At 39.7% G+C, this 13,897-nt stretch overlaps 1 protein-coding gene across 2 annotated transcripts in view; it reads right to left on the bottom strand.

Annotated features, from left to right (window-relative positions):
• The window catches only part of SMYD3 (SET and MYND domain containing 3), a 745,729-nt gene that overhangs the window by 573,699 nt on the left and 158,133 nt on the right, over positions 1 to 13,897 (bottom strand). For both annotated transcript variants that reach the window (XM_055234699.2, XM_055234700.2), the window contains exons 3-4: positions 7,251 to 7,358; positions 1,728 to 1,785 (exon numbers count right to left, since the gene is read on the bottom strand). In XM_055234699.2, coding sequence (XP_055090674.1) covers positions 1,728 to 1,785; positions 7,251 to 7,358 — 166 coding nt within the window. The remainder of the gene's footprint in view (positions 1 to 1,727; positions 1,786 to 7,250; positions 7,359 to 13,897) is intronic.

Consider the following 13,897-nt stretch of genomic DNA (forward strand, 5'->3'; position numbering starts at 1 on the left):
TCTACATCATTCTGTACACACATACAAACAATTTATAAGTTCTTATTAAGTCAGTAAACTTAAGCAGACTTTTCCATGAAATAATTTACAACTAAGCCATGACTAAACTAATAAATAGCATCACCTCTAAGGCAAAAAGACAGAAAATAACAACTAAAAAGTTCAGATAAAGTTCAAATAGGTTAAATTTGTCATGTGGCTAGTACATCATGAATAGAACAGGGATCAAGCAAAGCAATTTCAACTTCAAGTTATCTGAGTTGAATAAACAAGATAAAGGAGCCCAGCGCGGTGGCTCACGCCTGTAACCCCAACACTTTGCGAGGCCAAGACGGGCAGATCACTTGAGGTCAGTAGTTCAACAGCAGCCTGGCCAACACAGTGAAACCCCATCTCTACTAAAAATACAAAAATTAGCAGGGCGTGGTGGTGCGCGCCTGTAATCCCAGCTACTAGGGAGGCTGAGGCAGGAGAATCACTTGAACCCATGAGGTGGGGTTGCAGTGAGCCAACATTGCGCCACTGCACTCCAGCCTGGACAAAAAGAGAGACTCCATCTCCAAAAAACAAAGACGAAAAACAAGATATGATGTGGCATCAACCCAAACAGAAGGAGATGGTTCTAAAACAAAAGAAGAAAAAAGTTCTAACGCCAATACTACCCCCTTTAAATATCGTTTTCAATTATACCACAAATGGGGTGTTAAGGCTAAAAGTATACAACAGGTCAATTAATAATGTTTGAGAGTATTTCACTTAAGGTCATGTGTATGAGACCAGTACTGAGTAGAGCTACTGTGAAGAGTAAAACCCATGGTAACAGATGTTAATTACCTAGCAGTAATATAACAAGAAAATTTGAATACTTTGCTGTCTTTTAAAACTTGAAAAGATACATCAAGTTGAACTATAGCGTAACTCTGTTGCTTATGTCTATGCATATTCTTTAGATTACTTATTAAACAGAAAAATTAACCCAATGATTTCTTAAATAATAATTTATTATCATGGGAACTTCGGATCCCACAACCTTATATAAATCTGTACTAGATCATCTTCTTGTCTCCATTCAGAAGTATTAAACTGTGCAGCAAATTTACTGTATGTGCCCTGGCTAGTTTGGAGTTGAAATCACTTACAACCTTAATGAAAAGGATCTGTGCCAATACAAAATCAAAACGAAGCCTACCTTTGCCTAACACTCAGATATGGGAAGCCTTTTAAGCCATCCCAAGAAGGTGGCTACCTACATGGTAGTTTCGGAGAAGAACCATGCTCCACACTGCCATAGAGACTCAGTCATCTGTTCCTTCTACCTTCCTTAATATCTAAAAGATCAGTAGCCCTAAAAGCTCCGTGGAATCCCCCGTTCACTAAATCACTCTTCTCTGACATCAAAAAGAAACCAGAACAGGAAACCAAGAGAGAGAAGAAGGGAAACAGGGAGGAAAAACAACAAGAAAAATGATTGTGTCAGCTGGACTAATGGTTACACTACCCCATCTAACCTGAACATCTTTATTGCGCTTCACTAACCCCTATCAGGACAAAGCTACCCTGGAATAAGTGAAATAAACCAGCGTGACAGTTGTATATAAAAATAAATTTTGTTAGGTTTGCATCACATTATAAAGAAACAGAAAAACATAGTTAAAAATAAATCTGTTCGCCAACTCAGCAAACAAATTATAGAAATTTTTTTAAGATGCTGATAGACAATCACTTACTTGACTCCAGATCATAAAAGGAGTAAAGCTTCTCTGATTCTGAAGGTGCTCCATCCATCTGTGAAGGAAAAGGGGAAAACGCCAATAACAATTGCAAGTGTTCCAATATATAAATAAGTTTGAGTACCTTTGTATATTTAAATGAAAGTCCATCAAAAAGAACATTTTCTATATATTCTTTCTATTCATCACTCTTATTAGACTGAATTAATCAACTTTAAAATAAAAATCTTACTTGTATCTTCACTCAACAGTTTAATCTCCAAATGCAAAACTCTTGTACAAAAAGTTCCCATTTTTTTTTTTTTTTTTTGAGACGGAGTCTCGCTCTGTCGCCCAGGCTGGAGTGCAGCGGCACAATCTCGGCTCACTGCAAGCTCCGCCTCCCGGGTTCATGCCATTCTCCTGCCTCAGCCTCTCCGAGTAGCTGGGACTACAGGCGCCCGCCACCGCGCCCGCCACCACGCCCGGCTAATTTTTTGTATTTTTAGTAGAGACGGGGTTTCACCGTGGTCTCGATCTCCTGACCTCGTGATCTGCCCACCTCGGCCTCCCAAAGTGCTGGGATTACAAGCGTGAGCCACCGCGCCCCGCTAGTTCCCATATTTTTATATTCGTAAAACCCTCTATAAAATTGTATACTGGCCAAAAGAGTCAGTAAACAATAGGAAAAGGTGGGGCATGGTAGCTCATACCTATAATCCCAGTACTTTGGGAGGCCGAGGCACGCAGATTGCTTTAGCCCAGGAGTTCAAGGCCATCCTGGGCAACATGGCGAAACCCTATGCCTAAAAAAATACAAAAATTAGCCAGGCATGGTGGCATGCACCTGTAGTCCCAGCTACTCAGCAGGCTGAGGAGGGACAATGGCTTGAGCCCAGCAGTTCAAGCTTGCAATGAGCTATGATTGTGCTACTATACTCCAGCCTGGGTAAGACAGCAAGTCCCTGTCTCAAAAAAGAAAAAAAGGAGAAGGACAAATCGGGAGCCTACAATAATTTGAGAAAGATATTTACACTAAAGACGGGTAAAAAAATCTGAAAGGCTTCACCACAGCAAGATTTCACAGAGTTTACTGTTTTGCCACTTACGAAAAAGGGCTGAAGAAATCACTTCAATGAATTCTAGGAAAAAAGATAAGTACTCTTCCAGTTAATACTAATTATCTATGCGTATCTTCCTTGAAGAGGCAAGTAGAAAATGACCTGCTTGCCCTGTGCATTCGTTCACAATACCCAAGTTATAAAGGCAATATAACAGAGATTACTACCATCTCACATCACAAAGATAGAACCTCCTCCATCTTTATTCCCACAAGAAGATAGCAGGGCCTTCAAAGAGAGGCTGTGTATCTCTTCACTGCTACGGATTCCATGACTAATAGGAAAAGAACAAATATTTTTGTCTTAAGACACTCCCTGGAATAATCTACCTTCTACATTAACATGGGGTTAATTTCAGCCTTAAATAGGAGTAACACAGGCATACCTCATTTTATCACACTTCACTTTATAGTGCTTTGCAGACACTGCACTGAAGATTTGCATCATTGAACAAGTCTATCCAGGCCATTTTTCTAACAACACGTGCTTACTTTGTGTCTATGTGTGACATTTTGGAATTCTGACAATATTTCAAACTTTTGATTATTATTATATCTGTTACTGTGGCCTGTGATCAGAGATCTTTAATGTTACTACTGTAATTGTTTTGGGATACCACAAACCATCCCCATATAAGACCACAAACTTAATCAATAAATGTTGTGTGTGTTCTCACTGCTCCACCGACTGGCTATTCCCACTGGCTGGCTATTCCCTTATCTCTTCCCTCTCCTCGAGCCTCTGTATTCTCTGACACAACAATACTGAAATTAGGCCAATTAATAACTTTGCAATGACCTATAAGTGAAAGGATGAGCCGCACATCTCTCATTTTAAATCAAAAGCTAGAAATGAGTAAGTTTAGTGAGAAAGAAATATTGAAAGCTGATATAAACCATAAGTCAGGCCTCTTGCACCAAACAGCGAAGTTGTCAATACAAGGGAGAGTTCTGAAAGAAAATGCAAAGAGCTACTCCCATGAACACATGAGTGATAAGAAAGCACAACAGTCTTATTGCTGATCTAGAGAAAGTCTGAGTGGCCTGGATACAGAAGATCAAAACAGCCACAATATTCCCTTGAGCCAAAGCCTAATCCAGAGGAAAGCCCTAACTTGCTTCAATTCTATGAAGGCTGAGAGAGGGGAGAAAATTGCAGAAGAAAAGCTGGAAGTGAACAGAGGTTGGTTCATAAGGTTTAAGGAAAGAAGCCACCTCCATAACATAAAAGCACAAGGTGGCCAGGTACGGTGGCTTATGCCCATAATCTCAGCACTTTGGGAGGCCAAGGCGGGCAGATCACCTGAGGTCAGGAGCTCGAGACCAGCCTGGCCAACATGGTGAAACCCTGTCTCTACTAAAAGTACAAAAAATTTAGCTGGGCATGGTGGTGGGTGCCTGTAGTCCCAGCTACCCAGGAGGCTGAGGCAGGAGAATTGCTTGAGCCTAAGAGGCAGAGGTTGCAGTAAGCCAAGCTCATGCCACTGCACCCCAGCTTGGGTAATGAAGCAAGACTCCATCTCAAAACATACATACATACATACATAAATCTAAAAAAGTGCGAGGTGAAGCAGCAAGTGCTGATATAGAAGCTGCAGCAAATGATCCAGGAGACCTAACTAAAATAACTGAATTTGGCTACACGAAACAATAGATTTTTAATGTAGATGAAACAGCCTTATATTGGAAGAAGATGTCATTTAGGGCTTTCATAGCTGGAGAGAATTCAATGCCTGGCTTCAAAGAACAAGTGGACTTTTTTTTTAGGGACTAATGCAGCTGGTGACTTTAGGTTGAAGCCAGTGTTGGTTTACCATTCCTAAAATGCCAGGGCCCTTACTATTTGTGGTAAATCGACTTTGCCTAGGCTCTACCAATGGGAGGTCAAAACATCAACATGAACCGGAATTCAGAAGATTCAGAAGAACTTGGTTCCAACCTTCATGGATAACACCAAGGGGTCAAGACTTCAGTAGAGGAAGAAACTGTAGATGTGACGGAAAGAACAAAGGAACTGAAATAAATAAACTGTAGATGTGATGGAAAGAACAAAGGAACTGGAATCAAGATGAAAACCTAGGAAATACCCTTCTACACATCAGTCTTGGGAAAGAATTTATGACTGAGTCCTCAAAAGCAATTGCAAACAAAAACAAAATTGACAAGTGGGACCTAAACTAAAGAGCTCCTGCATGGCAAAAGAAACATGCAACGGAGTAAACAGACAACTTACAGAATCAAAGAAAATATTCGCAAACTATGCAGCCAACCAAGGTCTAATATCCAGAATCTATAAGGAACTTCAGCAATTCACCAAGTAAAAAACAAACAACCTCATTAAAAAGTGGACAAAGGGCCACCACAGTGGCTTGCACCTGTATAATCCCAGCACTTTGGGAGGCCGGGGTGGGAGAATTTCTTGAGCCCAGAAGTTTGAGACGAGCCTGGGAAACATGATGAAACCGTCTTTCCAGAAAAAAAAAAGAAAAAACACAAAAACTAGCTGGGCATGGTGATGTGCACCTGTGGTCCCGGCTACTCGGGAAGCTGAGGTAGGAGGACTGCTTGAGCCCCAGAGGTTGAGGCTACAGTGAGCCATGATCATGCTACTGCACTCCAGCCTGGGGCAACAGAGTGAGACCCTGTCTCAAAAAGTAAAAATAAAAAGTGGGCAAAGGACAAGAACAGACACTTCTCAAAAGACGACATATAAGCGGCCAAAAAACATAGGAAAAATGCTCTACGTTACTAATCATCAGAGAAATGCAAATCAAAACCACAATGAGACACCATCTCATACCAGAGTGGCTATTATTAAATCAAAAATAACACATGCTGGCGAGGCTGCAGAGAAAAGGGAACACTTATCTACTGTTAGTGGGAATGTAATCTAGTTCAGCCACTGTGGAAAGCAGTTTGGAGATTTCTCAAAGAGTTACCATTCAACCCAGCAATCCCATTATTGGGTATATATCCAAAGGAAAAAAATCACTCTACCAAAAAGATACATGTCCTCATACATTCATCACAGTGCTATTCACAACAGCAAAGGCATGGAATCAATCTAGGTGCCCGTTAACAGTACAATGGATAAAGAAAATGTGATACATAAACACTATGAAATATTATGCAACCATTAAAAAGAGTGAAATCACGTCTGTTCGAGCAACGCGAATGCAGTTGGAGGGCATTATCCTAAGTGAATTAACATAGAAACAGAAAATCAAATACCACAGGTTTTCACTTACAACTGAGAGCTACATATTGGGTGGACATGGACATAAAGATGGGAATAACAGACACTGGGGAATACAAGGGGGAGGTAAGAAGCAGGGAGTGGGCAAGGGATGAAAAGCTAGCTACTGGGTACCATGCTCACCACCTCGGTGATGGGATCCATCATACCCCAAACCTCAGCATCATGCAACATACCCATGTAACAAATCTGCACATGTACCCCCTGAATCTAAAATAGAAGCTAAAACATTTTTTAAAACAGAGAGAGGTAGAGCCTGAAGAAGCAACTGATTTTCTGCAATCTCATGATAAAACTTGAAAAGATGAGGAGTTGCTTCTTATGAATGAACAAAGAAGGTGGTTTCTTGAGATGGAACCTACTCCTGGTGAAGATGCTGTGAGGCATCATATGTTACAGTGAAATCATTTGCGAAAGGAAGAGGCAATCAATGCGGCAAATTCGACTGTTGTCTTATTTTAAAGAAATTGCCACAGCCACCCCAAAGTTCAGCAACCACCACTTGATTAGTCAGCAGCCATCAACATCCACCAGCGAAAAGATGATGATGCACTGAAGCCTCTAATGATCCTTAGCACTTTTAGAAATGTATATTTCAGGCCGGGCGCGGTGGCTCAAGCCTGTAATCCTAGCACTTTGGGAGGCTGAGGTGGGCGGATCACGAGGTCAGGAGTTCGAGACCATCCTGGCCAACATAGTGAAACCCTGTCTCTACTAAAAATACAAAAAAGGTAACAGGGCGTGGTGGCGGGCACCTGTAGTCCCAGCTACTCGGGAGGCTGAGGCAGGAGAATGGTGTGAACCCGGGAGGCGGAGCTTGCAGTGAGCTGAGATGGTGCCACTGCACTCCAGCCTGGGGGACACAGCCAGACTCTGTCTCAAAAAAAAAAAAAGAAAGGTATATTTCAATTACAACAAGACAGCAGTACATTGTTTTTGTTGGCCTAATGCTATGGCACACTTAATAGACTACAGTGTAATGTAAACATAACTTTTATATTTACTGGGAAGCCAAAAAATTTGTGAGACTCATTTTATTGCAATATTTGCTTTATTGTGGTGGTCTGAAACTGAACCTGCAACATCTCTGAGGTATACCTGAAAATGCAACTGTATATGCTTATTTAACCAAAACCCACCTATATTTCATGAGTTTTATACTCACAAGTTTGAAGACAACTCTGCCAAGAAGTCGAACGGAGTCTGGAGGATATCTAGGTTTGCAGCTTTTAAGGCATTTGCATTCCCGCTTGTGGTCTGGCCAAGCTTTTTTCTGTTAAGACAAGAGTGGGGAGAACATAGGTGACCTAAAATTTAAGTTTCATTTATACTGGTTTTGAACATCATGAGTCATAAACATTAAATTTTAATCGTCCAAATGTAACTGCACAATGGAAAACAAAAGCAACATTCTAAATCTGAAAATAATCCAGGATGAGTCTTTGCCAAGTATGCAATTACTATGTAAGGACATTAAAAGCTTCAGCTTCACCTCTGTGCTTTAATTTGTCCCCTGGTTATTACCTGGCTAGTGGAGTCCAAAGAAAGAGCCATTATAGCTTACTTAATAATGTATAAGATGGTCTTTGAACTGATTAAATAGGATTCAACAATAGTCATTTTGAATACAAAAAGAAAGTGTCACTCCAAATTAGAAAATAAAGCACAAGGTTCAGAAGACTCAAAATAGGGATGACAGCCTTCTGAATTTCCGTGCTGCTACAGAAATATCAGGAGGGCTAACATACCCCCAAATATAAAATCTCTTTGTTTTAAAAGCAACCTAAAAAGAGCTATTAGCTAAAATTATTAAATGTCCAATTTGTCCTGGATGTGTCTAGGTTTGTATCTATGTCCTGGCTTAAATACTAATAGTGCCCCTTTTCACTCTGAAAAGTTCTGGTTTTGATGACAAATTATATGGTCACCTAAGCCATGATCCTAGCCGTGTGCTGGTGTGGCTAAAGAGACCATTGAGACAGTTGCCAATGTATGGATGAATGGACTAAAGGGAAGGATACTATCCCTGAGCCTTGGATCAGAAAGGCCACAGCTCTTTTCACACGGAATCACTTTCATATGGAAATAAAATCCAGATCATCTAATATTTAGCTCTGGTGAGTAGAAGAAGCCTCAATCAAATGTCTCTCGTGTTACATTCTGAAAATTGGAATTTCCATTACTGAAATGCCTGATACCCCTACTCATTCTTACTTCAAAAATTATAAATCTGCTGCATAATTTCTGGGTCTATAAAATCCTCCTTAAAGGGACTGCTCCCACTTCCACTTGCAGCAGAAACATACAGCACAACCAAAAATTTCTAAAGAGCTGCAACTACTTCAAAACTGTGACTCAGGTTCAATGTCAAACCAGTATTTTGCTCAGAAAGACTATCCATGTCAACTGTTGGGTGACAGCTTGGTCTGTCTTCTATTTCTTAGTAACCCAAATGGTGGAGACATTGCTTCTAACAGGTGCATCACTCCTTCCATCAACGCTACTCACAGCTGCCTCACTTCCACTAGGACAACCCTCTCAATGTGCTGTTCATAACTTTTGTTTTAGCATTTACACTTCACTCATTTCTAAACAAGACTAAGCTGATTCAAAGTAAAGATGTGTATGAAATGAGATTGCAAAACCAGAAACAGAAAATACTAAAATTATGGAAGGGGGAAAAAGGAAAGCACGCTAGCATTTACTTAGCATTCTACAAGGTACTGGACACATGGCTAAGCAAATAACAAAGCATGTTTCATTTGATTTTCATAATAATCCAAATGGTAGGTATTATCCCTCCATTAAAGATAAAGGAAGGCTCAAAAGCTGATATCTAACTATCAAACTGCCTAAATATAAAAAGAGAGAGTAAAAATTCTTAGCATGCTAAACATGAGAGCTGAATAATTTCTGCATTACATTTGAGTATTTGTACATTTATTTGAGTTGCCTTACAAGCAAGGCAAAAAAGAAGGCATAATGGCTTATATAATTCTCAACTGACAGAAAGTAAAAACATATAGTTTCACCAAGTATTAAATCACAGGAGGGATTTATTCCAAGAATGCTAATCAACACACTGAACAATGTCCTTAACAACAGTTCACAACTATAATGGCCTTTCATATGACTTTTAATATGAGTACTCACTGAAAGGCATAATATTAAATACAACTCAGTGAAAGAACAAGCTTCTGTTGCTCAGGGGGCTAGTCTTGGACTAGCAATTAGCAATTACCAATGTGTGTAAGAGGCCTAAAATATATATGGTACAATTGTCAAGTAAGTTTTAAAAACACAGTATCATGTTGACCCTACTTAGAGATTCAAAATATACTTAGCATCCTAAAAGTTCTAAAAGTCTATGCACTAAAGAAATGTGTATAAATTGTTTAACACAGTTTCCCATGCTTGTTATTATCACCCTTTAGAAAGTTAGGTTAGTATTCACTGACTCAGATAAACCTATATATTTTTTTTCACCTGGTCTTTGCATGTGAGTGGGTTAAACTAACAAATTCATATTCATTTGCACTCACAAGAAAGAAGAGTGTTGACTTTTTTGGTGTTTTACTGATAGAAGGGAGAACCGTAACTTTGGCAGAAGTTTTCCTTTGATCATAGAAGTTGAGAAACCTGTCAGATGCTCTCATGGACAGAGCGTGTAGGCAAGAACGGACAACATAGTGCCAGTGGGTCTATCGGAAAGTACCTTAGGCTCTGTTCAAATGCCTCAGTGTCCAGCTGAACAGGGCTCACACTCAGCAAAACAAGGCAGAGATCATTTGAGGCAAAAGACCTTAAGAGCAGATTTTAATCAATGCTCATTTTAACTACAAGAGATCATCCATAACCCCTCTGTTAAAACCTAAATATTTGAGAAGCTCAGCCTCCTGACAGCTTACCAGGGTGAGATAACTACAAAACGTACACCAGATAATGAACAACCGATTGGTTAGATGACAGCATTTGGAATTAAACATCCAAATTTTGGAAATTTCCTGTTAAAACAACTTTAGGTCCTTAACAGAATTTATATGGAGCTCTTATTTCTCAACAATAACTAGAAACTAGACAAAATGTTTCTTAAACTTATTCCTAGATCATTGCCTGAAAAACATACTTATTTTCTCATTTGCTTCAGCAAAAATATGTTCATTATTTCCATCTAAAAGCCAAATCAGATCATTTAGGCATAAATAGAAAAAGCAATCATACCACTTAAAATTGGTCTGTAATATGGTACCACATATCAGCCCATTCCTTTTCTTTTTAAAACATTGACTGTTAAAATTTATCATTCAGCTTCACCTATCACATCTTACCATAAAGGTTACGAATACAAGCATACCACAGAAAGGCTTACAAAGAAATCTTTTTACGCAGCTCCTTTTGACTTTGAAGCAAAACATGACAATCATACAAAAACAAAAGGCATTATCTTCACTCAACAAACTAACCTTGGTCAAGACCTCAATGACACATTTGTCATATATATTTGCCAATTTCTTAAAAGACAACCTTCTTGATTTACATTTTTTCCTATTTTCTTACATTACTTCCAATACAGGATATAATTAAGATTTTGCTCATAACATTGGCTGTAGTATTTACTTTTGTCATAGCTGAAAATTAACAATGATATACAATAAGCATAAATTGGCTTGAGAGACAAAGGAAATTAAAATATTACATTAAGCAAAAACAAAAGGAGACAAGAGTTTTATGCTGGAAAAAAAGGAAATGACATCTATAACACAATTCTTTCAGTGCATACATGACTCAAAAAACAACTACAGAATCTATACATTTTCATAATGTATTTTATAGTATTTATAATAGTTCACAACACAAACTAATTAACCACACCAGTAGTTCTCAATGGGAGTAACGCCTATCTTGAGGGTTGTTTGAGAAATTTATGGGGGTATTTTTATTTGTCACAATGTTTATGGAAAATTACAGGCACTTAATGAGCAGGAACCAAAGGAGCCAGACATTCTGTCGGACAGTTCCACAAAATGAAGAATTATCCAAATCCAATGCAGCTTTCAAGTGTCCGACCAAATTCTATGAAGGTGGAAAACTTGTTTATAATTGTCTGAGCCTAGAACTAAATCTCCTTGTACATTTAAAAACAAAGAGTTTGGCCGGGCGTGGTGACTCACGCCTGTAATCCCAGCACTTTGGGAGGCCGAGGCGGGCGGATCACGACGTCAGGAGATCGAGACCATCCTGGCTAACATGGTGAAACCCCATCTCTACTAAAAATACAAAAAATTAGCCGGGTGTGGTGGTGGGCGCCTGTAGTCCCAGCTACTGGAGAGGCTGAGGCAGGAGAATGGCGTGAACCCGGGAGGCAGAGCTTGCAGTGAGCCGAGATGCACCACTGCACTCCAGCCTAGGAGACAGAGCAAGACTCCTCTTACATCTTGCTATCACACTACTAAAGGCTTATTTACAGTGGTTCCTTTTACATCATGTCTAGCTATCAAGAAAAAATTATAAGGCATACTGTATTAGTACATTCTCATGCTGCTAAGAAAAAATACTCGAGACTGGGTAATTTATAAAGGAAAGACGTTTAATTGACTCAGTTCCACAGGGCTGTGGAGGAAACTTATAATTGTAGTGGAAGGGGAAGCAAACACATCCTTCTTCATATGGCAGCTGGAAGGAGAAGTGCCCAGGGAAGCAGGAAGCCCCATCCGATCTCATGAGAACTAACTCACTATCAAGAGAACAGGATGGGGGATACTGCCCCCATGATTCAATTATCTCCACCTGGTCCAGGTACCCACCGCGACACATGGGGATTATGGGAACTACAATTTAAGAGGAGATCTGGGTGGGGACACAACCAAACTATGTCACATACTAAAGGGCAAAAAACATAGTTTGAAGAGACAGAGCGAACATTAGTACCAGACTCAGATATGGCAAGATGTTGGAATTATCAGACTAGGAATTTTAAAAACTATAATTAATATGCTAAGGATTCCAGTGGAAAAGGAGACAGCATGCAAGAACAGACAGGAGATACAGGCATAGAAACAGCAATTCTAAGAACCAAGAAGAACTGCTAGATCAAAAACACCAACAAAAATAAAGAATGCCTTTGATATCTTATTGGTAGACTGGACATAGCTGGAGAGAAGAATCTCTGAGCTAGAACTATCTCAATATAGTGACCACCAACATTCAGAAGCAAAGAGAAAAAAGACTTTATAAAAAAAAAAAAACGGAATATTCAAGAACTGTGGAATGATTACAAAAAGCTACAAGATATGTGTAATAGGATATGTCAGAAGAAGAATAAAGAGAGAATGGAACAGAAGAAATACTTGAATTAATAATGACTGAGAAGTTCTCCCAGATTAATGCCAGGCACCAAACTACAGATCCAGGAAACTCAGAGAACACCAAGCAGGATAAAAGTCCAAAAATCTATACCTAGGCATGTCATTTTCAAACTACAGAAAATCAAAAGTTTTTTAAAATACTGAGAGAAGCCAGATTTTTATAGCTAAAGATAAGTGTATGTCTGTTTTAGGTGTTCATAGATACTGAAATGGTTTCAGTAATATATCATTTTCTGAAAATCTCAAAATACTTGTAAGGTGTGTGCAATGGTTTGAAGGTCTGTACCCTCCAAAACTCAGGTTGAAATTTAATTACCATTATATCAGTGTTAAGAGATGGCACCATTAAGAGGTGATTCGGCCATGAAGGCTCTATCCTCATGGGCAGGATTAATTCCAGTATTTGATGCTCTCTTGTCTCTTGGCCCTTCGACCATGTGATGTCACAGCAAGAAGGCCCTCACTACATGTAGCCATCTTAATATAGAACTTCCAGGCCTCCAGAAATGTGAGTCAACAAATTTCTGCTCTTCACTTATACACTGATGGTGGGAATGTAAATTAGTCCAGCCACTGTGGAGACAGTTTGGAGATTTCCCAAAGAACTAAGACTCGAACTACCACGTGATCCAGCAATTCCATTACTGGGTATATACCCAAAGGAAGATAAGTCATTCTACCAAAAAGACACATGTACCCATATGTCTATCCCTGCACTGTTCACAATAGCAAAGACAGGGAATCAATCTAGGTGCCCATCATTGGTGGATTGAATAAAGAACATGTAATATATATATATACACACACCATGGAATACTATGAAGCCATAAAAAAGAATAAAATCATGTCCTTGGGCCGGGCGCAGTGGCTCATGTCTGTAATCCCAGCACTTTGGGAGGCCGAGGCAGGTGGATCACCTGAGGTCAGGAGTTCGAGACCAGCCTGGCCAACATGGTGAAACCTTGTCTCTACTAAAAAGACAAAAATTAGCCAGACGTGGTGGCAGGCGCCTGTAACCCCAGCGACTCAGGAAGCTGAGGCACGAGAATTACTTGAGCATAGGTGGCAGAGGTTGTAGTGAGCCTAGATCGTGCCACTGCACTCCAGCCTGGGTGCCAGAGCAAGACTCTGTCTCGGGGAAAAAAATATATATATATATGTCTTTTGCAACAACATGGATGCAGCTGGAGGCCATTATCCTAAGCAAAGTAGCACAGAAACAGAAAATCAAATACAGCATTTTCTCACTTACAAGTGGGAGCTAAAATTGGGTACACAAGTATATAAATACGGGAACAACAGACATTGGAGAATATAAGGAAGGGGAAGGAGGGGGAGGTGCAAGAGTTGAAAAACTACCTTTTGAGTACTATGCTCACTTCTTGGGTGACAGGTTCAATCATACTCCAAACCTCAGGATCACACAGTATACCTCTGTAGAAAACCC

Source organism: Symphalangus syndactylus, chromosome 19 (genome assembly GCF_028878055.3).
Source record: "Symphalangus syndactylus isolate Jambi chromosome 19, NHGRI_mSymSyn1-v2.1_pri, whole genome shotgun sequence".
Classification (NCBI taxonomy): domain Eukaryota; kingdom Metazoa; phylum Chordata; class Mammalia; order Primates; family Hylobatidae; genus Symphalangus; species Symphalangus syndactylus.